General features: G+C 43.1%; 2 protein-coding genes across 2 annotated transcripts in view; one reads left to right on the top strand and one right to left on the bottom strand.

Moving 5' to 3' along the window:
• The window catches only part of mark4b (MAP/microtubule affinity-regulating kinase 4b), a 95,515-nt gene extending 85,228 nt beyond the window's left edge, over positions 1-10,287 (top strand). The window contains exon 17 of the mRNA XM_063016225.1: positions 8,505-10,287. Coding sequence (XP_062872295.1) covers positions 8,505-8,829 — 325 coding nt within the window. The 3' untranslated portion in view covers positions 8,830-10,287. The remainder of the gene's footprint in view (positions 1-8,504) is intronic.
• A 6,782-nt stretch (positions 10,288-17,069) lies between these two features.
• Positions 17,070-20,248, bottom strand: ckmb (creatine kinase, muscle b). Its single transcript, XM_063016269.1, has 7 exons — positions 20,144-20,248; positions 19,268-19,475; positions 18,590-18,744; positions 18,378-18,510; positions 17,996-18,291; positions 17,721-17,910; positions 17,070-17,530 (listed from the first exon to the last, which is right to left on the bottom strand). Exons 2-7 carry the CDS (start codon positions 19,455-19,457, stop codon positions 17,352-17,354), a joined length of 1,143 nt encoding a protein of 380 aa, XP_062872339.1. The 5' UTR covers positions 19,458-19,475; positions 20,144-20,248; the 3' UTR covers positions 17,070-17,351.
• Positions 20,249-26,934: the final 6,686 nt, after the last annotated feature.

Raw genomic sequence — 26,934 nt, 5'->3', positions numbered from 1 at the left:
CACATTTTGGAAAGTCTTGAACATTCACGGAATCTGAGAACATTAGGGTGAACAGTGATGCTGGTAATAAAAAGCCATAATAAAAATAAGAGTGTCTATCTTTATAAGATTTATATTTCCAGCACTAATGGAAACAATACCTGAAAATGTAGTTTGTAGTTGTAGTTGTAGTACTACATTGACTGCACAAGAATTACCCCACTTACCTTTGACAAGCTAGATAAAGCCGCTCGGATCGAGTTGTTGAGTAGTTCACACATAGCGATTGAGAGCCGAGTTTCGATCGCAGAGCGAACGCCGAGTTGCTCAGGAACCGGCAAATCAGGGCAAAAATCATGTAGTGTGCACTAGGCATAAGTCGCTCTGGATAAGAGCATCTGCTAAATGCCGAGAATGTAAATGTATGTTTTGATATACAGTACCAGTCAAAAGTTTGGACACACTTTCTCATTCCTGTGGTTTTTCTTGATTTTTTTTGAATTTTCAACATTGTAGATTAATAATGAAGACATCCAAACCATGAAGGAACACATATGGAATTATGTAGTGAACAAAAAAGTGTTAAACAAACCAGAATATGTTTTATATTTTGTATTCTTTAAAGTAGCCATCTTTTGCTTTGATGACAGCTTTGCACACTTTTTGGCATTTTCTCAGCCACCTGGAATGGTTTTCAATTAACGTTTGTGCTTTGTCTAGAGTTCATTTCTTTTTTAATGTGTTTTAGACCATCAGTTGTGCTGTGCAGAGGTAGAGTTGGTAAAATATAAAACATATTCTGGTTTGTTTAACATTTTTTTGTTCACTACATAATTCCATATGTGTTCCTTCATAGTTTGGATGTCTTCAGTATTAACCTACAATGTAGAAAATAAAAATGATCAAGAAAAACCACTGAAGAGAAGGTGTGTCCAAACTTTTGACTGGTACTGTACGTCTTGCCATGCACATTTTTATGGGGTGCTGTGGTGGTCTTAATGATTGGGTTCACCTGTGTGTGCCTGTTAGGTGAAAGCAAAAACCAGGCTTTACTCTTACTCTTAACTCATGTCAAGCCATTTTATATAAGCATTCTGCATTCTTCAAGTAACAGAAGATGAACAAAGGTCCAGTTTTCTGAACACAGATGAACTGCTTGCATTTTTTTCTCTTAATTGTAATTTATTCCAGCTTTTTAAAATCTGTGTCCACAAAACTGACTGTACACTAATTCTCTCTCCTCCCCTGCAAAGCTCCAGAAGCAAAAAATGAGGTTAAGAACTCCAGGTAAATTTTAATACATGCCTGATCTGTAGTTCAGATATGACTTGTTCAGAAGCATCTAGTAGTACTTAGTGTTGCGTAATGTGGCGTATTAGGACAGGCCACCTTTCTCAGTTTGACCCTTGCTAATCACAGATAGTGCTTGAAATATGAACTTCGTAAAGGAGACATTAACTAGGACGCACATTAGGAAAATTGTTACCATTAACTTGGATAGTGCTTGAATTGATTGGTCATCTGTAATACTTTGCTACATGCCTGCCAATTTTGTTTAATGACATGAACGACTGTGTTTATCGACAGAGTCCGTGCTGTATGGTACATTTATGCTCGAAATTAAGCATGTTTTAAGTGCAAGCACAGAGATTCCTCAGAGAAGTCTGATTTCTCCATAGCACATGTGTAACAGCTGTATGACTTAATGCAGAAAGCCTAATTTAAAGTGTAAGTATATCAGGTTTGGGTACAGACTGTAAATATGGACACATTCACTGTAAATGGCTTGTACTTCAAATATAAGAACTCATCAATAACACTTAAATGATTATTATTGCAGTACAAACACTCACTGGCCTCTTTTTTTAGGAACGCCATACTAATACTGAGTAGGTGCTTGGATGGCGCAGGGGTAAAACACACTAGCCCACTACTGCAGATATCTAGGGTTCGAATCTCGGCGGTAAAACACACTAGCCCACTACTGCACATATCTAGGGTTCGAATCTCGGTGGTAAAACACACTAGCCCACTACTGCAGATATCTAGGGTTCGAATCTCGGCGGTAAAACACACTAGCCCACTACTGCAGATATCTAGGGTTCAAATCTCAGCGGTAAAACACACTGGCTACTGCAGATATCTAGGGTTCGAATCTCAGTGGTAAAACACACTAGCCCACTACTGCAGATATCTAGGGTTCGAATCTCAGCGGTAAAACACACTAGCCCACTACTGCACATATCTAGGGTTCGAATCTCGGCGGTAAAACACACTAGCCCACTACTGCAGATATCTAGGGTTCGAATCTCAGCGGTAAAACACACTAGCCCACTACTGCACATATCTAGGGTTCGAATCTCGGCGGTAAAACACACTAGCCCACTACTGCAGATATCTAGGGTTCGAATATCAGTGGTAAAACACACTGGCCCACTACTGCAGATATCTAGGGTTCGAATCTCAGTGGTAAAACACACTAGCCCACTACTGCAGACGTCTAGGGTTCGAATCTCAGCGGTAAAACACACTAGCCCACTACTGCAGATATCTAGGGTTCGAATCTCGGTGGTAAAACACACTAGCCCACTACTGCAGATATCTAGGGTTCGAATCTCAGTGGTAAAACACACTAGCCCACTACTGCAGATATCTAGGGTTCGAATCTCAGTGGTAAAACACACTAGCCCACTACTGCAGATATCTAGGGTTCGAATCTCAGTGGTAAAACACACTAGCCCACTACTGCACATATCTAGGGTTCGAATCTCAGTGGTAAAACACACTAGCCCACTACTGCACATATCTAGGGTTCGAATCTCAGTGGTAAAACACACTAGCCCACTACTGCACATATCTAGGGTTCGAATCTCAGTGGTAAAACACACTAGCCCACTACTGCACATATCTAGGGTTCGAATCTCGGCGGTAAAACACACTAGCCCACTACTGCAGATATCTAGGGTTCAAATCTCGGCGGTAAAACACACTAGCCCACTACTGCAGATATCTAGGGTTCGAATCTCAGCGGTAAAACACACTAGCCCACTACTGCAGATATCTAGGGTTCGAATATCAGCGGTAAAACACACTAGCCCACTACTGCAGATATCTAGGGTTCGAATCTCAGTGGTAAAACACACTAGCCCACTACTGCAGATATCTAGGGTTCGAATCTCGGCGGTAAAACACACTAGCCCACTACTGCAGATATCTAGGGTTCGAATATCGGCGGTAAAACACACTAGCCCACTACTGCACATATCTAGGGTTCGAATCTCAGTGGTAAAACACACTAGCCCACTACTGCAGATATCTAGGGTTCGAATCTCAGTGGTAAAACACACTAGCCCACTACTGCAGATATCTAGGGTTCGAATCTCAGTGGTAAAACACACTAGCCCACTACTGCAGATATCTAGGGTTCGAATATCAGTGGTAAAACACACTAGCCCACTACTGCAGATATCTAGGGTTCGAATCTCAGCGGTAAAACACACTAGCCCACTACTGCAGATATCTAGGGTTCGAATATCAGCGGTAAAACACACTAGCCCACTACTGCAGATATCTAGGGTTCGAATCTCGGCGGTAAAACACTCTAGCCCACTACTGCACATATCTAGGGTTCGAATATCAGTGGTAAAACACACTAGCCCACTACTGCACATATCTAGGGTTCGAATCTCAGTGGTAAAACACACTAGCCCACTACTGCAGATATCTAGGGTTCGAATCTCGGCGGTAAAACACTCTAGCCCACTACTGCATATATCTAGGGTTCGAATATCAGTGGTAAAACACACTAGCCCACTACTGCAGATATCTAGGGTTCGAATCTCGGCAGTAAAACACTCTAGCCCACTACTGCAGATATCTAGGGTTCGAATATCAGTGGTAAAACACACTGGCCCACTACTGCATATATCTAGGGTTCGAATATCAGTGGTAAAACACACTAGCCCACTACTGCAGATATCTAGGGTTCGAATCTCAGTGGTAAAACACACTAGCCCACTACTGCAGATATCTAGGGTTCGAATCTCAGTGGTAAAACACACTAGCCCACTACTGCAGATATCTAGGGTTCGAATCTCAGTGGTAAAACACACTAGCCCACTACTGCACATATCTAGGGTTCGAATATCAGTGGTAAAACACACTGGCCCACTACTGCATATATCTAGGGTTCGAATATCAGTGGTAAAACACACTAGCCCACTACTGCAGATATCTAGGGTTCGAATCTCAGTGGTAAAACACACTAGCCCACTACTGCAGATATCTAGGGTTCGAATCTCAGTGGTAAAACACACTAGCCCACTACTGCACATATCTAGGGTTCGAATCTCGGCGGTAAAACACACTAGCCCACTACTGCAGATATCTAGGGTTCAAATCTCAGCGGTAAAACACACTAGCCCACTACTGCAGATATCTAGGGTTCGAATCTCAGCGGTAAAACACACTAGCCCACTACTGCAGATATCTAGGGTTCGAATATCAGTGGTAAAACACACTAGCCCACTACTGCAGATATCTAGGGTTCGAATCTCAGTGGTAAAACACACTAGCCCACTACTGCAGATATCTAGGGTTCGAATATCAGTGGTAAAACACACTAGCCCACTACTGCAGATATCTAGGGTTCGAATCTCAGTGGTAAAACACACTAGCCCACTACTGCAGATATCTAGGGTTCGAATCTCGGCGGTAAAACACACTAGCCCACTACTGCACATATCTAGGGTTCGAATATCAGTGGTAAAACACACTAGCCCACTACTGCATATATCTAGGGTTCGAATCTCAGTGGTAAAACACACTAGCCCACTACTGCAGATATCTAGGGTTCGAATCTCAGTGGTAAAACACACTAGCCCACTACTGCAGATATCTAGGGTTCGAATATCAGTGGTAAAACACACTAGCCCACTACTGCAGATATCTAGGGTTCGAATCTCAGCGGTAAAACACACTAGCCCACTACTGCAGATATCTAGGGTTCGAATATCAGCGGTAAAACACACTAGCCCACTACTGCAGATATCTAGGGTTCGAATCTCGGCGGTAAAACACTCTAGCCCACTACTGCATATATCTAGGGTTCGAATATCAGTGGTAAAACACACTAGCCCACTACTGCACATATCTAGGGTTCGAATATCAGTGGTAAAACACACTAGCCCACTACTGCACATATCTAGGGTTCGAATCTCAGTGGTAAAACACACTAGCCCACTACTGCAGATATCTAGGGTTCGAATCTCGGCGGTAAAACACTCTAGCCCACTACTGCATATATCTAGGGTTCGAATCTCAGTGGTAAAACACACTAGCCCACTACTGCAGATATCTAGGGTTCGAATCTCAGTGGTAAAACACACTAGCCCACTACTGCAGATATCTAGGGTTCGAATCTCAGTGGTAAAACACACTAGCCCACTACTGCAGATATCTAGGGTTCGAATCTCAGTGGTAAAACACACTAGCCCACTACTGCAGATATCTAGGGTTCGAATCTCAGTGGTAAAACACACTAGCCCACTACTGCAGATATCTAGGGTTCGAATCTCAGTGGTAAAACACACTAGCCCACTACTGCATATATCTAGGGTTCGAATATCAGTGGTAAAACACACTAGCCCACTACTGCAGATATCTAGGGTTCGAATCTCGGCGGTAAAACACTCTAGCCCACTACTGCAGATATCTAGGGTTCGAATATCAGTGGTAAAACACACTGGCCCACTACTGCATATATCTAGGGTTCGAATATCAGTGGTAAAACACACTAGCCCACTACTGCAGATATCTAGGGTTCGAATCTCAGTGGTAAAACACACTAGCCCACTACTGCAGATATCTAGGGTTCGAATCTCAGTGGTAAAACACACTAGCCCACTACTGCAGATATCTAGGGTTCGAATATCAGTGGTAAAACACACTAGCCCACTACTGCAGATATCTAGGGTTCGAATCTCAGTGGTAAAACACACTAGCCCACTACTGCAGATATCTAGGGTTCGAATCTCAGTGGTAAAACACACTGGCCCACTACTGCAGATATCTAGGGTTCGAATATCAGTGGTAAAACACACTAGCCCACTACTGCAGATATCTAGGGTTCGAATATCAGTGGTAAAACACACTAGCCCACTACTGCAGATATCTAGGGTTCGAATCTCAGTGGTAAAACACACTGGCCCACTACTGCAGATATCTAGGGTTCGAATATCAGTGGTAAAACACACTAGCCCACTACTGCAGATATCTAGGGTTCGAATCTCAGTGGTAAAACACACTAGCCCACTACTGCAGATATCTAGGGTTCGAATCTCAGTGGTAAAACACACTAGCCCACTACTGCAGATATCTAGGGTTCGAATCTCAGTGGTAAAACACACTAGCCCACTACTGCAGATATCTAGGGTTCGAATCTCAGTGGTAAAACACACTAGCCCACTACTGCAGATATCTAGGGTTCGAATCTCAGTGGTAAAACACACTAGCCCACTACTGCAGATATCTAGCATTCATTAGTACCATTAACTTTGATAGTGCTTGAATTGATTGGTCGTCTGTAATACTTTGCTACATGCCTGCCAGTTTTGATTAATCGACAGAGTCCAAGCTGTGGATAAATACAGTTACAGTACATGTCTGCTTGAAATTAAGCATGTTTTAAGTGCAAGCACAGATATTCTTCATAGCACATGTGTAACAGCTGTATGACTTAATGCAGAAAGCCTAATTTAAAGTGTAAGTATATCAGGTTTGGGTACAGACTGTAAATATGGACACATTCACTGTAAATGGCTTGTACTTAAAATATAAGAACTCATCTAATAACACTTAAATGATTATTATTGCAGTACAAACACTCACTGGCCTCTTTTTTTAGGAACGCCATACTAATACTGAGTAGGTGCTTGGTGGCACAGTGGTAAAACTCAGCAGTCCACTAATGCTGATATCCAGGGTTCGAATTTTAACGATGCTATAGGCCTGTCTGGCATCTACGCAGACACGATTGGCAATGTCTGAGGGCAGGCTGAACGGCCTTGCCAATGGGAGCTGCATTTTTTTTTGTCAGTGTGGTCTCAGTGCCAGTCACAAGCCTGGATAAAAAGGAGATCCAGTATAAAACTGTGCCAGACATGTCAGACACAACTGTGTCAGATATGCTGACCAGAATGAACCGAACTTAGGATACTAACTTTGCTCCTCAAATGGCTTTACATCTTTGTGACATGTATTTATATTTTGGTCCACCCCACAAACATAGCCAATTATGTCTGTGTAGACGCCCGGACTTCATATAGCACTTCTGTGCCACCCAAGCGCTAAGCCTACTTACTTAAGATATAAAATTTATTTATCAGGTGAATATCAAACATGCATAATGTTTACATGCTGGTTTTTGTGTTTATTGCATGTTTATTACAATTGAATTATGCAATTTTATTGTAAAAATTTTTTTATATATACACTGATCAGCCATAACATTAAAACCTCCTTGTTTCTACACTCACTGTGCATGTTATCAGCTCCACTTACCATATAGAAGCACTTCGTAGTTCTACAATTACTGACTGTAGTCCATCTGTTTCTCTACACACTGTTTTAGCCTGCTTTCACCCTGTTCTTCAATGGTCAGGACCCCCACCGGACCACCGCAAAGCAGGTATTATTTAGATGGTGGATCATTCTCAGCACTGCAGTCACACTGACATGGTGGTGGTGTGTTAGTGTGTGTTGTGCTGGTATGAGTGGATCCGATTCCCTGTCCACTCTATTAGACACTCCTACCTAGTTGGTCCACCTTGTAGATGTAAAGTCAGAGACGATCGCTCATCTATTGCTGCTGTTTGAGTTGGTCATCTTCTAGACCTTCATCAGTGGTCACAGGGCGCTGTTGGCTGGATATTTTTGGTTGGTGGACTATTCTCAGTCCAGCAGTGACAGTGAGGTGTTTAAAAACTCCAGCAGCGCTGCTGTGTTTTATCCACTAATACCAGCACAACACACACTAACACACCACCACCATGTCAGTGTCACTGCAGTGCTGAGAATGATCCACCACCTAAATAATACCTGCTCTGTGGGGGTCCGGTGGGGGTCCTGACCATTGAAGAACAGCATGAAAGAGGGCTCACAAAGCATGCAGAGAAACAGATGGACTACAGTCAGTAATTGTAGAACTACAAAGTGCTTCTATATGGTAAGTGGAGCTGATAAAATGGACAGTGAGTGTAGAAACAAGGAGGTGGTTTTAATGTTATGGCTGATTGATGTAAATGTTAGTTAATCTGCTGTAAGCGGTATTAAATGGTTATTGGGCATGAATGAATGAATGAGTGAATGAATCATGACTTGAATTGTTTTACTTATGGAGTTCTAACCTATTTCTTTCTCTCCCTCTCCCTTATCTACCCAATCACCACATATATCATTTGGACCTGCCCACACATTCTACCCCATCTTCCTTTCCCCCAACCTTCCCCCCTCTCCTCCGTTCACAGTCGCCACCTATCTGGGTATCAAAAAGCGGCAGAGCCCCGGCCCCCCCGATGCAGCTGGGATGTAAAAGTACGGAGCGAGCGGGATCCGGCCGAGGTGGTGTCGGCGGTGCGCGAGGCGGCACAGGGCTGCGGTTGCCAGGTGCACCAGGCTGGCCCCTTCCTCCTCTCATGCACGCACGGTGCTGCAGGCTCCCGAGTGGCGTTCGAGGCCGAGGTGTGCCACCTCCCCCCCGAGAACAGTGGCGTCCGTTTCAAGCGCCTGTGGGGAGGACCGCTTGCCTTCCGGGACATTGCCACCAGGGTGTCGAAAGAGCTGGAACTCTAGGAAACGTCGAGGCGGAGGGGAAGTGCAACGGGCAGGGGACGAAATTGTAGGACCCGCGTAAGCCCACCTCTGCCTCTATGAGCCTACACAGACTCGAAACAGACATTGGGAGTGTCATGCCTGCCTCACACAAGGACTGCTGAGAAAAATACCCAACAGACTCGGTGTCAAGTTATTTTTTTATTCCAGTTTTGCCCAATATGTAACATCACCACAAAGTCTTAGCCCTTCATGTCGCTCTCTTTGAATAGCTGCTATTTAATTCATTTTTCACTTGCCATTGCGCCATAATTAACACCTTAATTAACAAACAGATGTCCTAAACAGATGTGGCCTAAACACAGGCATAAAAAAACTGTGTAGCAGAAACGAAAAGCTGCCTAAACTGCCTGTGTTGTAAATAGGCAATGGCTGTTTTTTTCTGAGCCACTTACGTCGTAGCCGTCATATATTCTTCGTCTGCGTTTCAGCAGTTGTTCTCAGTTATGCAACCTCTGTTGCTGTACAGTAGCACTTTAGGGTTGAATGAGCATCTCTTCTTTTAACTGTGCTTTTCCCTAAATGGTACAACGCACCTGTCAAGTCAAGCCAGTGAGCAGCCTCTGTCGTAAAACCAACAGAGGACACTGCTAAATGGATAAGAGACCACAGTTTTACTGTATCATCACCTCAAATAAGAGGACCGTCTCCCTGCAATCGACCAAACTGAAGTTTCTGAAGTTCCAGAAATGTGAGGGTACCACTACTCATTGTAGAGCAAGACATGGCAGTGTTTTCTTTTACCTGTATATGTATTCTTTATGAAAGCGATTGTCATATTACAATAATTTACTGCAAACTTTTTGATTTATTATGTCTGTGTAGACACTTGGTCGTCCGATAGCACCTCTGAGATTTGAATCCAGACCTCAGCGCAGCGGGAAATTCCACTAGCACACCAGTGCCGAGATTCTGAACTCCTCTGTTCAGACATCCTGCAGCAGACACGATTCTGCAAGGGCTGGGATTACCGTACTATGTGGGTGGGGTTTTTTCAAACGCTGTGTAAGGACCCTGATTGGCAGGGTATTGGATATTCCTTACACTGATTGGCAGGGTATTAGATATTCCGCTAACACACCAGCGCCGAGATTCTGAACTCCTCAGTTCGAAACTGGTTTCTGCTCTGGTGGGTTGACCGGACTATGTGGGTGGGGTCTTCAAACGTTTTTCACCTCGACTTCAATCTGGGATCCCCAGCAGCGGAAGACAGATTGAATTGAGACGCTAAATTGGGAGAAAATGGGAGAAAATGTATAAATAAAATAGAAGATTTGTAGACTACAATTCCCAAAGCCCCCAAAATGGTAATAGAAAGTTACAATACCAATAAAAACCAAGTCAATTTACACACTGGTTATAAGCTGTAAAATACTTAAATAACTTAATGTGCTGATAAATTTAAATACATAAAATAAAAACCTCGAAACTTAAAGCTTTAATTTAATATTTACACATTATTGTTCATTATATTTCTGCAAATTTGTGCAGAGGTCGGTATTGTGACGACTCTCTTTTGTCCTATTTCATTTTTTATTCATTGCGGCAATGGATTTCCTTTCCATCATCAATTACAAATCAAAATTCAGTCAGAACTAATTCTTTATATACACAATACAGGCAATTTTATTATTACAGTCATAAAAAGTTATGGGATATATTCATTTTTTGAAAGAACTTCCTGCCGCTCAGAAGATGCAGCGGTAAAACGCGCTAGCACACCGGAGCTGGGATTTTGAACACATCTGCCATCCGGCTGGGCTGGGCAGCTGCATGAACAACGATTGGCTGTTGTTTATAGGGTAGGACAAGCCAGATAAAGGCTCCTCATAACTGATTAAATTAGGACCTCTGATGGCTGGTTGAGTCGAGGAATAATGCTTATTAGGGTGTGGCTCTCTGTACACAAACTGATCCGCATGTGACCTCGCCTTGTGCAGGGGAAAATATCCAAATCGACTACTGCACACGTGTCAGAGGGGGCGTGTGACGGTCTCGCTCTTCTCAATCGGGGCGGGGGTCAGACCCCATCCGGCTTAGTCCCGCCCATATCTGAACAACAGGCCAAACGTCGTTCATGTGGCCGCTCAGCCTTAGACGGCAGGCAGAGCTGAGATTCGATACGATGTATTTGAGATCCCAGCTCTGGTTCCAGCGTGTGTTTTCTAAAAAGAATTCATTTTTTGAGTTTATAGTTTGATTTTAGATACATGATTACTTTTTTATTGAGTCAAATTCATATCTGGTGCTAATTTGACTTTTATATAATTTTTGGTTTTTTATTTATATTTGGTTATAATTTTTTTTATAACATGACAATTAATTTCATCAAGAGTACATACAAAGTAAATATAATGAAAACGTTGCCATGTTCTGTTCTACTCTAAAACCTTTCTCAGAAATTGTGCCTGCACTACACAACATATGTGCATAAATCCTAGTTATAGGCTTGGAGACCTCTAGTAGTAGTAACAAGAACTGTCGAGGTGCTAATATAAGTCTGCCACTTTATCCTGTGATACATTTTCAGTACTGTTTATTACAAAGGACTTTGTACTTTTAGTTCCAAGGGCCCCTTTAAATAGTTCATTAGTACTGTGTGCAAAGACACTGTAGTGCTCTTAGGGTGTGTTGAGATCACCAAAAAACGGATCTTTTTTCACTGGCCTTACATTGTTAATTTTTTTACATTAACTTATTTTTGTTGTTGTTTTGCTAAAGCATAAGGGCTTTTTGTAGCCAAGTGTGCTACAAAATCTGAACAAGCGATAAAAAGAGATAAAATATCCTCCTGAACTCCTATAACCTTAAAATAGTTCTTTAGAAATGAGATTTGCATTCCACTTTTTTGGGGTATAAAATGCTGAGACACTAAAGGTCAATTCTAAGCTTCTAAAATAAGAAATGCTGTAAGATCTGGATAGTGATGATGTTGCCCTGAAGCAAACTCTACATTAATATGGTGTAAATGCCTAAAGTATGAAATATATTGTCAAGCGAAAAATAAAAATAAATAATGAAAACAAAAAGATTACACAATATTTTATCCGAAAATAGACGTTCCACTTTTTATTAGGGATGTAACGATACACTCTACCCACGATGCGATGCGATTCATGATACTGGGTTCACGATACGATTTTTTCCCGATTTTTTTAAACTGAAGACTAATTATGAATAATAAAATACAGATAAAATACTGTATTTGTGCTTATCTTTTATTTATTTAAATAATGAATGCCCTTTTATTTCTGAGGTAGGTACAAACTATGCAAAACAATTTGGCAACCAGGCGTAAAGCGCCAGTGACGTCAACAAGGCAAGTTGTATAGCGCCAGTGCCCTCTGCTGTTTAAAGTGAATATCGGTTTATTTTACATGTCAAATCGATTTGAATTGTGGACTTTTTGAATCGGTTATTGACTGTATTGTGGTATATCGTTACATCCCTACTTCTTATTGTTCTTTAATTGTTTAATACAATACTCAGTTCTTGCATCCAAATGCATCCAATGGCACAAACAAGTTTCTGTGGAAGTATTTGACTTCGTCTACACCACAAGCTCTGCGCCATAACATTATAACCACCTCCTTGTTTCTACACTCACTGTACATTTTATCAGCTCCACTTACCATATAGAAGCACTTTGTACAATTACTGACTGTTTCTCTGCATGCTTTGTTATCCCCCTTCATTCTGTTCTTCAATGGTCAGGACCACTACAAAGTAAGTATTATTTGGGTGGTGGATCATTCTCAGCACTGCAGTGACACTGACATGGTGGTGGTGTGTTAGTGTGTGTTGTGCTGGTATGAGTGGATCAGACACAGCAATGCTGGTGGAGTTTTTAAACACCTCACTGTCACTGCTGGACTGAGAATAGTCCACCAACCAAAAACATCCAGCCAACAGCACCACGTGGGCAGCGTCCTATGACCACTGATGAAGGTCTAGAAGATGACCAACTCAAACAGCAGCAATAGATGAGCGATTGTCTCTGACTTTACATCTACAAGGTGGACCAACTAGGTAGGAGTGTCTAATAGAGTGGACATTGAGTGGACATGGTATTTAAAAACTCCAGCAGCGCTGCTGTGTCTGATCCACTCATACCAGCACAACACACACTAACACACCACCACCATGTCAGTGTCACTGCAGTGCTGAGAATGATCCACCACCCAAATAAGACCTGCTCTGTGGGGGTCCTGTGTGGGTCCTGACCATTGAAGAACAGCATGAAAGGGGGCTAACAAAGCATGCAGAGAAACAGATGGACTACAGTCAGTAATTGTAGAACTACAAAGTGCTTCTATATGGTAAGTGGAGCTAATAAAATGGACAGTGAGTGTAAAAACAAATTGGTGGTTTTAATGTTATGGCTGATCGGTGTATACTGTGGGATTTAATAGCACAACTGTTAACAATCCCACTTACCAGAGCTTGTGTGCATTGTGGGTGTTCATGTATGTGTGTCTATGTGTAGAATGGAAAAAAAGGTTTGTCAGTGGTTTATCAACAAGGTAGCCACTAACAAAGAGGTTACAGCAGGTCACAGATTTCGAAATGCAAAGGTAATTTTTATGTAGTTTAGATATACACTATATTGCCAAAAGTATTCACTCACCCATCCAAATCATTGAATTCAGGTGTTCTAATCACTTCCATGGCCACAGGTGTATAAAACCAAGCACCTAGGCATGCCGACTGCTTCTACAAACATTAGTGAAAGAATGGGTCGCTCTCAGGAGCTCAGTGAATTCCAGCATGGTACCGTGATAGGATGCCACCTGTGCAACAAGTCCAGTCGTGAAATTTCCTCGCTACTAAATTATCCCACAGAGAACTGTCAGTGGAAGCGATTGAGATGACAGCACCTCAGCCACAAAGTGGTAGCCACGTAAAATGACAGAGCGGGTCGGCGGATGCTGAGGCGCGTAGTGCGCAGAGGTCGCCAACTTTCTGCAGAGTCGATCGCCACAGACCTCCAAACTTCATGTGGCCTTCAGATTAGCTCAAGAACAGTGTGTAGAGAGCTTCATGGAATAGGTTTCCATGGCCGAGCAGCTGCATCCAAGCCTTACATCAGAGGTTGTTTTTCAGGAGTTGGGCTCGGCCCCTTAGTTCCAGTGAAAGGAACTCTTAATGCTTCAGCATACCAAGAGATTTGGACAGTTTCATGCTCCCAACTTTGTGGGAACAGTTTGGGGATGGCCCCTTCCTGTTCCAACATGACTGCGCACCAGTGCACAAAGAAAGGTCCATAGGTCCAGGGGGACATTTTTAATACTTATTAAACATACGAGGGAGGCAAGGTGACTCGGTGGGTAGCACTGTCGCCTCACAGCAAGAAGGTCCTGGGTTTGATCCCCAGGCGGGGCGGTCCGGGTCCTTTCTGTGCAGTTTGCATGTTCTCCTCGTGTCTGTGTGGGTTTCTTCCGGGAGCTCCGGTTTCCTCCCACAGTCCAAAAAGTCTACCACTAAGGTCTACCAAGGTCCATCAAAGTCTACCAAGGTCCACTAAAGTCTACCAAGGTCCACTAAGGTCTACCAAGTTCCACTAAAGTCTACCAATGTCCACTAAGGTCTACCAAGGTCCACTAAGGTCTACCAAGGTCCAATAAAGTCTACCAAGGTCCACTAAGGTCTACCAAGGTCCACTAAGGTCTATCAAGGTCTACCAAGGTCCACTATGGTCTACCAAGGTCCACTAAAGTCTACCAAGGTCCACTAAGGTCTACCAAGGTCCACTAAGGTCTACTTAGGTCCACTAAGGTCTACCAAGGTCCAGTTAAGTTTACCAAGGTCCACTAAGGTCTACCAAGGTCCACTAAAGTCCACCAATGTCCACTAAGGTCTACCAAGGTCCACTAAGGTCTACCAAGGTCCACTAAGGTCTACCAAGGTCCACTAAAGTCTACCAAGGTCCACTAAGGTCTACCAAGGTCCACTAAGGTCTACCAAGGTCCACTAAAGTCTACCAAGGTCCACTAAGGTCTACCAAGGTCCACTAAAGTCTACCAAGGTCCACTAAGGTCTACCAAGGTCCAGTTAAGTCTACCAAGGTCTACTGAGGTCTACCAAGGTCCACTAAAGTCTACCAAGGTCCACTAAGGTCTACCAAGGTCCAGTTAAGTCTACCAAGGTCCACTAAGGTCTACCAAGGTCCACTAAGGTCTACCAAGGTCCACTAAAGTCTACCAAGGTCCACTAAAGTCTACCAAGGTCCACTAAGGTCTACCAAGGTCCAGTTAAGTCTACCAAGGTCCACTAAGGTCTACCAAGGTCAACTAAAGTCTACCAAGGTCCACTAAGGTCTACCAAGGTCCAATAAGGTCTACCAAGGTCCAGTTAAGTCTACCAAGGTCCACTAAGGTCTACCAAGGTCTACCAAAGTCCACTAAGGTCCAATAAGGTCTACCAAGGTCCAGTTAAGTCTACCAAGGTCCACTAAAGTCTTCCAAGGTCCACTAAGGTCTACCAAGGTCCACTAAAGTCTACCAAGGTCCACTAAGGTCTACCAAGGTCCACTAAGGTCTACCAAGGTCCAATAAGGTCTACCAAGGTCCAGTTAAGTCTACCAAGGTCCAATAAGGTCTACCAAGGTCCAGTTAAGTCTACCAAGGTCCACTAAGGTCTACCAAGGTCTACCAAAGTCCACTAAGGTCCAATAAGGTCTACCAAGGTCTACCAAGGTCTACTAAGGTCTACCAAGGTCCACTAAAGTCTACCAAGGTCCACTAAGGTCTACCAAGGTTAATTGGAGACACTGAATTGCCCTATAGGTGAATGGGTGTATGTGTGTGGGTGTCTGACCTGCGATGGGCTGGCGCCCTGTCCAGGGTGTTACTGTGTGCCTTGGGCCAATTAAAAAGCTGGGATAGGCTCCAGCACCACCCCCCGCAACCCTAATTGGATAAGCGGTTAAGAAAGTGAGTGTGTGAACATTTTATCCTCAAAGTTGATGTGTTAGAAGCAGGAAAAATGGGCAAGCATAAGAATTTGAGCGAGTTTGACAAGGGCCAAACTGTGATGGCTAGACCAGTGGTCCCCAACCACCGGGCCGCGGACCGGTACCGGTCATTTATTACCGGGCCGCACAGAAAGAATAAATAATTAGAGATGCTACATCAGCAATGAAAACTACTTTTTTACAGGTGTTATTGTTTTTAATCACCCCTAGGTGGGAGCAGCATCTCATTGCAGCGAAAAAAGCTCATTTGTGAGTAGTACAGTTATTCTATTTTAAATCCACTGGACTAGACGACTGGGTCAGAGCATCTCCAAAACTGCAGCTCTTGTGGGGTGTTCCCATGGTCTGCAGTGGTCAGTATCTATCAGAAGTGGTCCAAGGAAGGAACAGTGGTAAACCGGCACATGGGCGGCCAAGGCTCATTGATGCACCTGGGGAGCGAAGGCTGGTCCATTTGGTCCGATTTTTTAGATGAGCTACTGTAGCTCAGATTGCTGAAGAATTTTATGCTGGTTCTGATAGAAGGTGTCAGAATACACAGTGCATCACAGTTTGTTGGGTATGGGGAAGCAAAAGGGGGACCAAAACAATAATAGGAAGGTGGTCATAATGTTATGCCTGATCAGTTGTGTGGTCTGATCAATCACAAATCCTACCAATGCCAGATTTCTATTAATTAAAAAAAAAAACAGCCGCTCAGGTGGCGCAGCGGTAAAGTACGCCAGCACACCAGAGTTGGGGTTTCGAATACATCGTATCGAATCTCAGCTCTGCCTTTCCGACCGGTCTGGGCGGCAGCATGAACAACGACTGGCTGTTGTTCATAGGGGTAAAAGGTCGGACCATAGGTCCTCATAACTGGTGCGACTGCGGCCCCTGTTGGCTGACTGATGGCGCCTGCGCAGGGCTGAGGAATAATGCTGATGGGGGCGTGGCCCTCCGTACACAGTGCCCGTCAAGTGTATGAACTCGACTCGTGCAGGTGAAAGATGCAGTCTGTACTGACTGTACGTGCCGGAGGGGGGCGTATGTCAGTTGAGAGGCGTCCTCAGTCAGCGGTGAAGGGTCGGATCAGTATAGAGGACGCGATCAGGGTAATTGGACACGATTAGATTAGAAAAATTAAGGGAAATTGGGGGAAAAGTGGGAAAAATTTCAAATTAAAAGTATTAATTGATTCAGTGAATAAAATACATGCATGAACTGAAATGATTAGCTGAAGCACATGTTGATTGTTACATTGGGCTTTTTTATTACTTTGTACAACCAAAACAAAGGTGAAGACGGCATAGTCAGAGTTTCCCCAGGCTATGCGGCAATTTGATCCCAGGATGTTACAGCGAAATGGGAAAGATGGCAACCGTAAAAAGAGAAAGAAAGAGAGAATTTGAAGTATGAAAGAGGGAGCAGGATCAAGTGTCTCTTAAAAAACATCAAGCAAGATCATTTCTCCTGCTTGATTGCTCCTTTGATGGCAAAGGGAACAAATACAAAAAACACTGCTTCCACTTTACTTCTGGGCGGGGATCATGCCGTCGATGGACTCGCCCTTCTCCAGCTTCTTCTCCATCTCGACCATGAGCTTCACACCGTCAACCACGAGCTGCGCCTGCTCAACTTCAGATGAACCCAGACGGTCAGCGTTGGAGATGTCGAACACACCGCCGACAGAGGCAGTGTCCACACCACCTGGACAAGCAAACAGAGATGGTCAAGTCACTGAAAGAATTGACTTGCAACTTTGCAATGGATTGGCGCCCCGTCCAGGGTGTTACTGTGTGCCTTGCGCCCATTGAAAAGCTGGGATAGGCTCCAGGACCCCCCCCCCCCCACGACCCTAACAGGATAAGCGGTTAAGAAAGTGAGTCCTGAAGTATACCTGTTCCACGTTTCTGCAGGCGGAGCCTGGTCAGGATCTCCTCGAATTTGGCGTGTGTGCTGAGCTTGGGCAGCTTGACGTGCACACCACCACGGAGACCAGTGCCCAGGTTAGAGGGGCAGGTCAGGACGAAGCCAAGATGCTCATTCCACATAAATCCGTGGTTGTGCTTCTTGAAGATCGTCTCGATCTGTGTAAAGATAGAACATGAACGTTTGGCGTGAGTTTTTTTTAGTCTAATCGTTTGAAACTTGAACAAACGGTTAGCTTCTCACCTTCTGCAGACCTGTGCAGAACCTCTTGAAGACCTCCTTCATGTTGCCACCCTTCTGCATGGAAATGACACGCAGGTGGTCCTCCTCGTTCACCCAGACCAGGAAGGTCTTGTTGTCATTGTGCCAGATGCCTCTTGCGTCTGGCCAGTCGCGGGCCATACCGGCAGCCAGCAGCAGTGGGGAGATGGGCTTGTCGAAAAGGAAGTGATCAGCAATCAGCTGTTCTTGCTCTTTATCGGTCATGTCCTTCAGGGGGTAGTACTTGCCCTTGAACTCACCATCCAGGCTGGTCAGAGCTGTAAAAAATTAAGTAAAATTCAGGGCTGTTACATTTTTACAGTAGGGAATGGAGTGTGACTGGAAGATTGATGTGAAAACTCACCCTCGATGGACAGCGTCTCAACAGCTCTGCGCTCACCACGGCTGTTGTGTGGGGGCAGGGTGTATCCCTTGATGCTTCTGCCGGTACGTACACGGCTGCTCAAGACGTAGTTGGAGTCAAGGTCGTCACCACCCTTCGTAAGAACAAAAGATGTCAGTGAAGTACAAGAAGATGCAATTCAACATACTCGACAAGAGTCTTTTAATGCACACCTTCAGGTTCTCCCAGTTCAGATCAGTCTTGTGTTTGTCTGTGGGCTTGTAGCCGCCATGACGGTCGGAGATGATTGGGTCAAAGAGATCCTTGAAGACCTCATAGGACTCCTCATCACCAGCAACACAGCCAACGGTCATGATGAAGGGGTGGCCTGGAGAGAGATTACGTTGTGAATTGGAATGAGTACAATGGCTTTAATTTAAAATGTATCACATCTTGCCACGGTAAAGTACGCTAGCGCACCAGGGTTGGGGTTTCGAATACATCGTATCGAATCTCAGCTCTGCCTTTCTGACTGGGCTGGGCGGCCGCATGAACAACGATTGGCTGTTGTTCGGGGTTAGAGGGTAAGAGAGTCGGATCGACTGCGGCCCCTGCTGGCTGAGTGATGACGCCTGCACAGGGCTGAGGAATAATGCTGATGGGGGTGTGGCCCTCCGTACACAGTGCCCGTCAAGTGTATGAACTGTTCGCAGTCTGTACTGACTGTACGTGCCGGAGGGGGCGTATGTCAGTCGAGAGGCGTCCTCAGTCAACGGTGAAGGGTCGGAAAAAATGTATCCCATCTCAATATATTGACTATTGTAATTCTACATACTGGTACTAATGTGGCTGAAGTGATAATGTTACACTACAAAACCCCATTCTCTGTGTATTTGTATGGTCGTTCTTACCAGGGTTGTCCACACCAGTCTGGATGCAGTCATCCAGAGTGAAGCCACTTGGGGTTGACTTTGACCTCAGCTTGTTGTAGATATCCTTGTTGAGTATCTTGGACATGTGGTTGTTGTGCAGGGAGAGGTCAGGGTACTCCTCCTCCATAGGGAATTTCATCTTGTAGTCATTGTTGCAATTCTTAGTCATGATTGCACCTTTTTTGATCTACAAACATATACACAAAAATGTTTATTGCTTGAAGTACATGCTTTGCTAGTCAGTTGAGCAAATGTAATCGCTTCAAATTACCACCTAAGTGGTGGGGGCACAGCTTGCTTGCATATATGTATCTGGCTGCAAGATATATTTAGCGTGCCTGCTAAATTCTCACTCCACAGATTCCACATGCACCTCTCTAATTTCGGTGGGGGTGGTGTGCGTGAATATTTGCACGTTTGCAAGTCAGAACTACGTGGAATCCACGATGGAAAGTACGATATGCTTGCAACTGACGTCTCAATGATAAGCAAATTATATTAAAAAAATGATCATACCGCAAGAACACTGTGGTTTGGTCTCTACAAAATCTTAACTTGCATTCATGTTTGCTTAACATTGCTAATTATTTAAATACGCCTTGTGTTCGAATTGCACTTTTTAATAAAACCTGGGACTTATCCCCAGAATCTACCGTTTTGTTCAGGAGAACACGCCAGAAAAATGCAGAAATGCGCCAACTCCACAGATCTCCACAACTAAGAACATTATTTATAACATTATTTTTAGCTGAAAACAATTTGGTTTGCTTATAAATCAACAATCAAAACGTATCCTCTTGTTAACCATATTTTTTCACATGCTTTAATCAATCTGTTCAGCCACCGTTGCTTTACCTGTATGAGGGAACAAAGTAACAGTCCTTGGGATCAGATCCTGTTCACCAAAGCCAATGTAGGGGTTGCCCAACTCTGCAAAACGTCAGACCATGGTTTATATACTCAGATGCTGAATGCCTATTGGCTGCGCAGTCTCTGCATGCTCTAAAACTATTGGAGGCGAGCGCTCTCTGATAACAGGTTTAGGTTCTAAAAGGAAAGAACCCACATCATATTACTAGAGGCAGGGTGACAGCTGTCCCCAACCCCGTCCCCTCCGCCTGTTCCTTTCTATTTAGTGGTTGAAGGATATTTAGCCAAATGGACTTTGTATGTTAGCGTTGATGGATTAGAATAATTGAAAGTACAGTAATATGCAGTTAAAATGAAATTAGGATGTATTGTAAAGATTTTACAATATGATTCTTGAACTGGCTGAGAAAATTCTGGCCATTGCATGATTACACTGTTTAATTTGAGAATATAAAAGACATAAAGAGGTGTGGTAAACAGTACCAATCCAGCACCTACAACACTGCTACCAGCTTACACTCTTGGTCACAGTGGTTTTACTTTTTAAGAAAGGATAGGGAGGGACGGTAGAAGCTGGAAAATGTGTATACTCATGTATCTGCCTCCAAAATTAGCATCCAATAAGCTCCTGCTCTCTGATGTTGAATAAGGATAGTTACATAACAGTACTGAACGGGGGTTTGGAAAATTTGTAGACGTATCAATCAACAGAAGATTCTAGTTTTTTCCTTAACATTAAAACCACCTCCTTGTTTCTACACTCACTGTCCATATTATCAGCTCCACTTACCATATAGAAGCACTTTGTAGTTCTACGATTACTGACTGTAGTCCATCTATTTTATCTACATACTTTTTTAGCCTGCTTTCACCCTGTTCTTCAATGGTCAGGACCCCCACAGGACCACCACAGAGCAGGTATTATTTAGGTGGTGGGTCATTCTCAGCGCTGCAGTGACACTGACATGGTGGTGGTGTGTTAGTGTGTGTTGTGCTGGTATGAGTGGATCAGACACAGCAGCACTGCTGGAGTTGTTAAATACCTTACTGTCACTGCTGGACTGAGAATAGTCCACGAACCTAAATTATATCCAGTCAACAGCGCCCCGTAAGCAGCGTCCTGTGACCACTGATGAAGGTCTAAAAGAAGACCAACTCAAACAGCAGCATGAGATGAGCGATCGTATCTGACTTTACGTCTACAAGGTGGACCAACTAGGTAGGAGTGTTTAATAGAGTGGACAGTGAGTGGGCACGGTATTTGAAAACTCCAGCAGCGCTGCTGTGTCTGATCCACTCATACCAGCACAACAAACACTAACACACCAAAGTTTTAGCCTGATTTTACTCTGTTCTTCAATGGTCAGGACCCCCACAGGACCACTACAGAGCAGGTATTATTAAGGTGGTGGATCATTTTCAGCACTGCAGGGACACGTGGTGGTAATGTGTTAGTGTGTGTTGTGCTGGTATGAGTGGATCAGACACAGCAGCGCTGCTGGAGTTTTTAAATACCGTGTCCACTCACTGTCCACCCTATTAGACACTCCTACCTAGTTGGTCCACCTTGTGGATGTAAAGTCAGAGACGATCGCTCATCTATTGCTGCTGTTTGAGTTTGTCATCTTTGAGATCTTCATCACAGGACGCTGCCCACGGGGTGCCGTTGGCTGGATATATTTTTGGTTGGTGGACTATTCTCAGTCCAGCAGTGACAGCGCTGCTGTGTCTTATCCACTCATACCAGTACAACACACACTGACACACCACCACCATGTCAGTGTCACTGCAGTGCTGAGAATGATCCACCACCCAAATAATACCTGCTCTGTAGTGGTCCTGACCATTAAAGAACAGAATGAAAGGGGGCTAACAAAGCATGCAGAGAAACAGATAGACTACAGTCAGTAATTGTAGAACTACAAAGTGCTGTTATATGGGAAGTGGAGCTGATAAAATGGAATTCACAGTTGAAGGCTGATTTTCTGTCGTTTATTTGTTTGTTTGTTCAGTTTATGAGCGTCAGTATTATACATACATGCTGTACTTTAGTTAGAACATTGGCAGCCAGCCGAGCTTTTAGTTTAGCTGCTACTGAAAAGCACGTCACACTCAAGGCTGGGGTAACCGGATACATAACTTTTACTTCACTTGTACATAGAGGCCACCTTCATTTCACATCTCAGTCACTTGCGTGACATGCTTACGTTATATAAAATCAAAACTAAGTGTGCTTTACAGCTATGTACAACAGTAAACTGTTTCTTATTCATCAGAGCTGACATAAAAACCCTTTTTGTTTGTATTTAAACATGTAAAATGTGTCTGTGCATGGGCATGTAAAATCGAGTTTGATATGGAAACACTTTTCATTGAAACTTGAGCCCCTCCAATGCTATGTCCTTCTGCTAGTGCTATGTTTAGTGCTGGGTCACAAATGTGTCCGTTTTCCTGTGACAGGTTGCTGGATTGAATTGCATTGACTCAGCTTTGGGTCTGTCCACCCACCAATTTATCGGTCCTTGCAGTAACCCTTGACCTTGCATATTAGAGTAACAACCTGTATAAAATCTGAATACACATTAGTGATTACATACAGGACATCAGGAGAATTAACATATATGTGTGTGTGTGTGTGTGTGTAAACTGATGCTACACTGTGACTCATAATTTTAGCTATTATATATTTAAAGGTCGCGTGAGTGCCAAGAAGTCCAGTATGCGTTGTATATAGGTTGTGCAGAACTTAATGCAGGATGCACATATGCATCTTGTTTATACACATTCTCCCAGGACTCCTCCCGGAGTTGTGGAAGCCACTTTGAACCACAGGGCTTGACACAGATAAGATTTCATTTATTGACCCTCAGGGGGAAATTCGAGTGAAACACCAGCTCCAGCACAGAGTAACTATAGTGTACAGTATATAGTGTATTATATATATACACTGATTAGCCATTACATTAAAACCACCTCCTTGTTTCTACACTCACTGTCCATTTTATCAGCTCCATTTACCATATAGGAGCACTTTGTAGTTCTACAATTACTGACTGTAGTCCATCTGTTTCTCTGCATGCTTTGTTAGCCCTCTTTCATGCTGTTCTTCAATGGTCAGGACTCTCCCAGGACCACTACAGAGCAGGTATTAATTGGGTGGTGGATCATTCTCAGCACTGCAGTGACACTGACATGGTGGTGGTGTGTTAGTGTGTGTTGTGCTGGTATGAGTGGATGAGTGGAGTTTTTAAACACATCACTGTCACTGCTGGACTGAGAATAGTCCACCAACCAAAAACATCCAGCCAACAGCGCCCCATAGGCAGCGTCCTGTGACCACTGATGAAGGTCTAGAAGATGACCAACTCAAACAGCAGCAATAGATGAGCGATCGTCTCTGACTTTACATCTACAAGGTGGACCAACTAGGTAGGAGTGTCTAACAGAGTGGACAGTGAGTGGACACGGTATTTAAACACTCCAGCAGTGCTGCTGTGTCTGATCCACTCATACCAGCACAACACACACTAACACACCACCACCATGTCAGTGTCACTGCAGTGCTGAGAATGACCCACCATCCCAATAATACCTGCTCTGTAGTGGTCCGGTGGGGGTCCTGACCATTGAAGAACAGGGTGAAAGGGGGCTAACAAAGCAGGCAGAGAAACAGATGAACTACAGTCAGTAATTGTAGAACTACAAAGTGCTCTTATGGTAAGTAAAGCAGATAAAATGGACAGTGAGTGTAGAAACAAGGAGGCTTTAATGTTATGGCTGATCGGTGTATATTATAAATACAGTATGTTTATATGTGTGTAGTATGTAATGTAAAGTGAAGTGCAGAAAAAAGGTGAAGGAAAAAGGTGAGGGAGAAAGATCTTGATCCGTGGTGGGAGGGGGGCTGGCTGGTCAGTGTAAGGACAGATACATTACTTGCAATCCTTACGTGCACTGTGGACATGTGCTAATGGCTATTCTCCTTGTCCCCTTTTTAATCACCTACATGAAATGATACTGAAGTTTATTTATGAATAAATAAACTCTCAATAGTAACAGCCTGAAATACATTCTTCTCATTGTGTTTTTAAAGCTTGTTATGGTACTCCTGTTTCTACCACCACCACTACTACTACTACTACTTCTACTACTGCTACTAATAATAATAATAATGATTATAATATAATTATTATTTATAATTATATATTATAATTCTTCTTATTCTTCTTCAAGCATAACATTACGACCACCTTCCTAATATTGTGTTGGTCCCCCTTTTGCAGCCCCTTACGCAACAACCTTTCTATCAGAACCAGCATTAACTGGACCAGCAATTTGAGTTACAGTAGCTCGTCTGTTGGATCGGACCACACGGGTCAGCCTTCGCTCCCCACGTGCATCAATGAGTCTTGGCCGCCCATGACCCTGTCGTGTGTGTTTACCACTGTTCCTTCCTTGGACCACTTTTGATAGATACTGACCACTGCAGACTGGGAACACCCCACAAGAGCTGCGGTTTTGGAGATGTTCTGACCCAGTCATCTAGCCATCACAATTTGGCCCTTGTCAAACTCGCTCAAGTCCTTACGCTTGCCCATTTTTCCTGCTTCTAACACATCAACTTTGAGGATAAAATGTTCAATTGCTGCCTAAAATATCCCACCCACTAACAGGTGTCGTGATGAAGAGATAATCAGTGTTATTCACTTCACCTGTCAGTGGTCAGAATGTTATGCCTGGTTGGTATATATATATATATATATATATATATATATATATACAAACAAATCCCATGTCCAGAGAAGTTGGAACAGTTTGTAAAATGCAATAATATGTGTGATTCACATTGCCACTGTTGGGCCCTTAAACAATGCCACTAACCCTCAGTTGATTGGATTGTACATGGTAATGAACATAAATAAACGTCTGCGTGGGTTTAGGTGTCCTCCAACAGTCTAAAAACATGCAGTCAGGTTAACTGGGGTTACTAAAAAGTCCCCCTAAATATGTAAGTGTGTTTGTGTAAATGTGCGCTGTGATGGACTGGAAACCTATCCAGTGTATTTTCTGCCTTATGGATGGATGGATGGATGGATGGATGGATGGATGGATGGATGGATGGATGGATGGATGGATGGATGGATGGATGGATGGATGGATGGATGGATGGATGGATGGATGGATGGATGGATGGATAGATAGATAGATAGATAGATAGATAGATAGATAGATAGATAGATAGATAGATAGATAGATAGATAGATAGATAGATAGATAGATAGATAGATAGATAGATAGATAGATAGATAGATAGATAGATAGATAATAACAGTTATAAAGATAGATAGATATAGATAGATAGATAGATAGATAGATAGATAGATAGATAGATAGATAGATAGATAGATAGATAGATAGATAATAACAGTTATAAAGATAGATAGATAGATAATAACAGTTATAAAGATAGATAGATAGATAGATAGATAGATAGATAGATAGATAGATAGATAGATAGATAGATAGATAGATAGATAATAACAGTTATAAAGATAGATAGATAGATAATAACAGTTATAAAGATAGATAGATAGATAGATAGATAGATAGATAGATAGATAGATAGATAGATAGATAGATAGATAGATAGATAATAACAGTTATAAAGATAGATAGATAGATAGATAGATAGATAGATAGATAGATAGATAGATAGATAGATAGATAGATAGATAGATAATAACAGTTATAAAGATAGATAGATAGATAGATAGATAGATAGATAGATAGATAGATAATAACAGTTATAAAGATAGATAGATAGATAGATAGATAGATAGATAGATAGATAGATAGATAGATAGATAGATAGATAGATAGATAGATAGATAGATAGATAGATAGAGATAAAAGAGCCCTTGATTGTGAGCCAGCATCAGTGCCTGACCTCACAATTGCTCTTTTGACACAGACACAGTGCAAAAAGAGTGCAGGGAATTATGGCTATAAGGGGGACTCCATATAAATGCCTGTGGTTCTGAAATGGGTTGTCCAACAAGCTACTGCTAGGGTGTTCACATACTTATTGTTTCAACATGCAATTTTGCCATTTTTTATTTAATGTTTTAACAAAATGACATTGTATATTGGCCAGCTTGCTTAATGCAGTCAAACCTAGCACAAGTGAAAGTTGTGGGTGGCTCTTTTAATCCTGGCTGCCATTTAAAGCTGTGCTGTTTCCTTCCCACACCCAGACTGTCCTTATATGGTAAGAGTCTGCCTCACACGGTGCATGTGCCCAGCAGCTGAGCCATCAGTCAGCCTGGCCTCATATATCTGCCTGGTCGCAGCTGCTCTTCAGCCTTCACTTTCTTGTCTTTCCTGTGCACATTCACCTTATGATACCTCTATGTTTTCATTGTAGTAGACCCAACAGAGCTAAGGCTCCTTTTGTTTAGTTTTTTAAAGCCCTACACCTTAACTTACCCTTATTTCTGAACCTATTGTATGTTGAGAGAGTCTGTACTGAAAGAACTAGTACTGTACAATAATGAAAATTATATACTGTTTTTGCAAGCTCTTAATCTTTACAGCAAAAGGAGCCGTGCTGGTAATAGCCGGTTGTCTTTTCTGACTGTGGCTTGTCAAGCTAAGCAAGTCTGACGGGGGCAGGATAATGCCATTTACTTTTCTCATCCTGCCCTCCCTAAGCTGCTTTGTTGAATGTTTGCCAGAGGGATGTCACTTAAGTCACCACTCCCCCTGTGTCTTAAAAA

This window comes from Trichomycterus rosablanca, chromosome 20, assembly GCF_030014385.1.
Source record: "Trichomycterus rosablanca isolate fTriRos1 chromosome 20, fTriRos1.hap1, whole genome shotgun sequence".
In the NCBI taxonomy this organism is placed as follows: Eukaryota; Metazoa; Chordata; class Actinopteri; order Siluriformes; family Trichomycteridae; genus Trichomycterus; species Trichomycterus rosablanca.
This window is presented reverse-complemented; position numbering and strand designations above follow the sequence as displayed.

What these genes read in the sequence shown, in the direction of transcription:
- ckmb (XM_063016269.1), bottom strand. Translation starts at nt 19,457, where the DNA reads ATGACTAAGAATTGCAACAATGACTACAAGATGAAATTCCCTATGGAG. An exon ending in GACTGGTGTGGACAACCCTG is followed by an intron (nt 18,745 to 19,267) that starts GTAAGAACGACC and finishes ATCTCTCTCCAG; the next exon opens with GCCACCCCTTCATCATGACC. An exon ending in TGAGACGCTGTCCATCGAGG is followed by an intron (nt 18,292 to 18,377) that starts GTGAGTTTTCAC and finishes AATTTTTTACAG; the next exon opens with CTCTGACCAGCCTGGATGGT.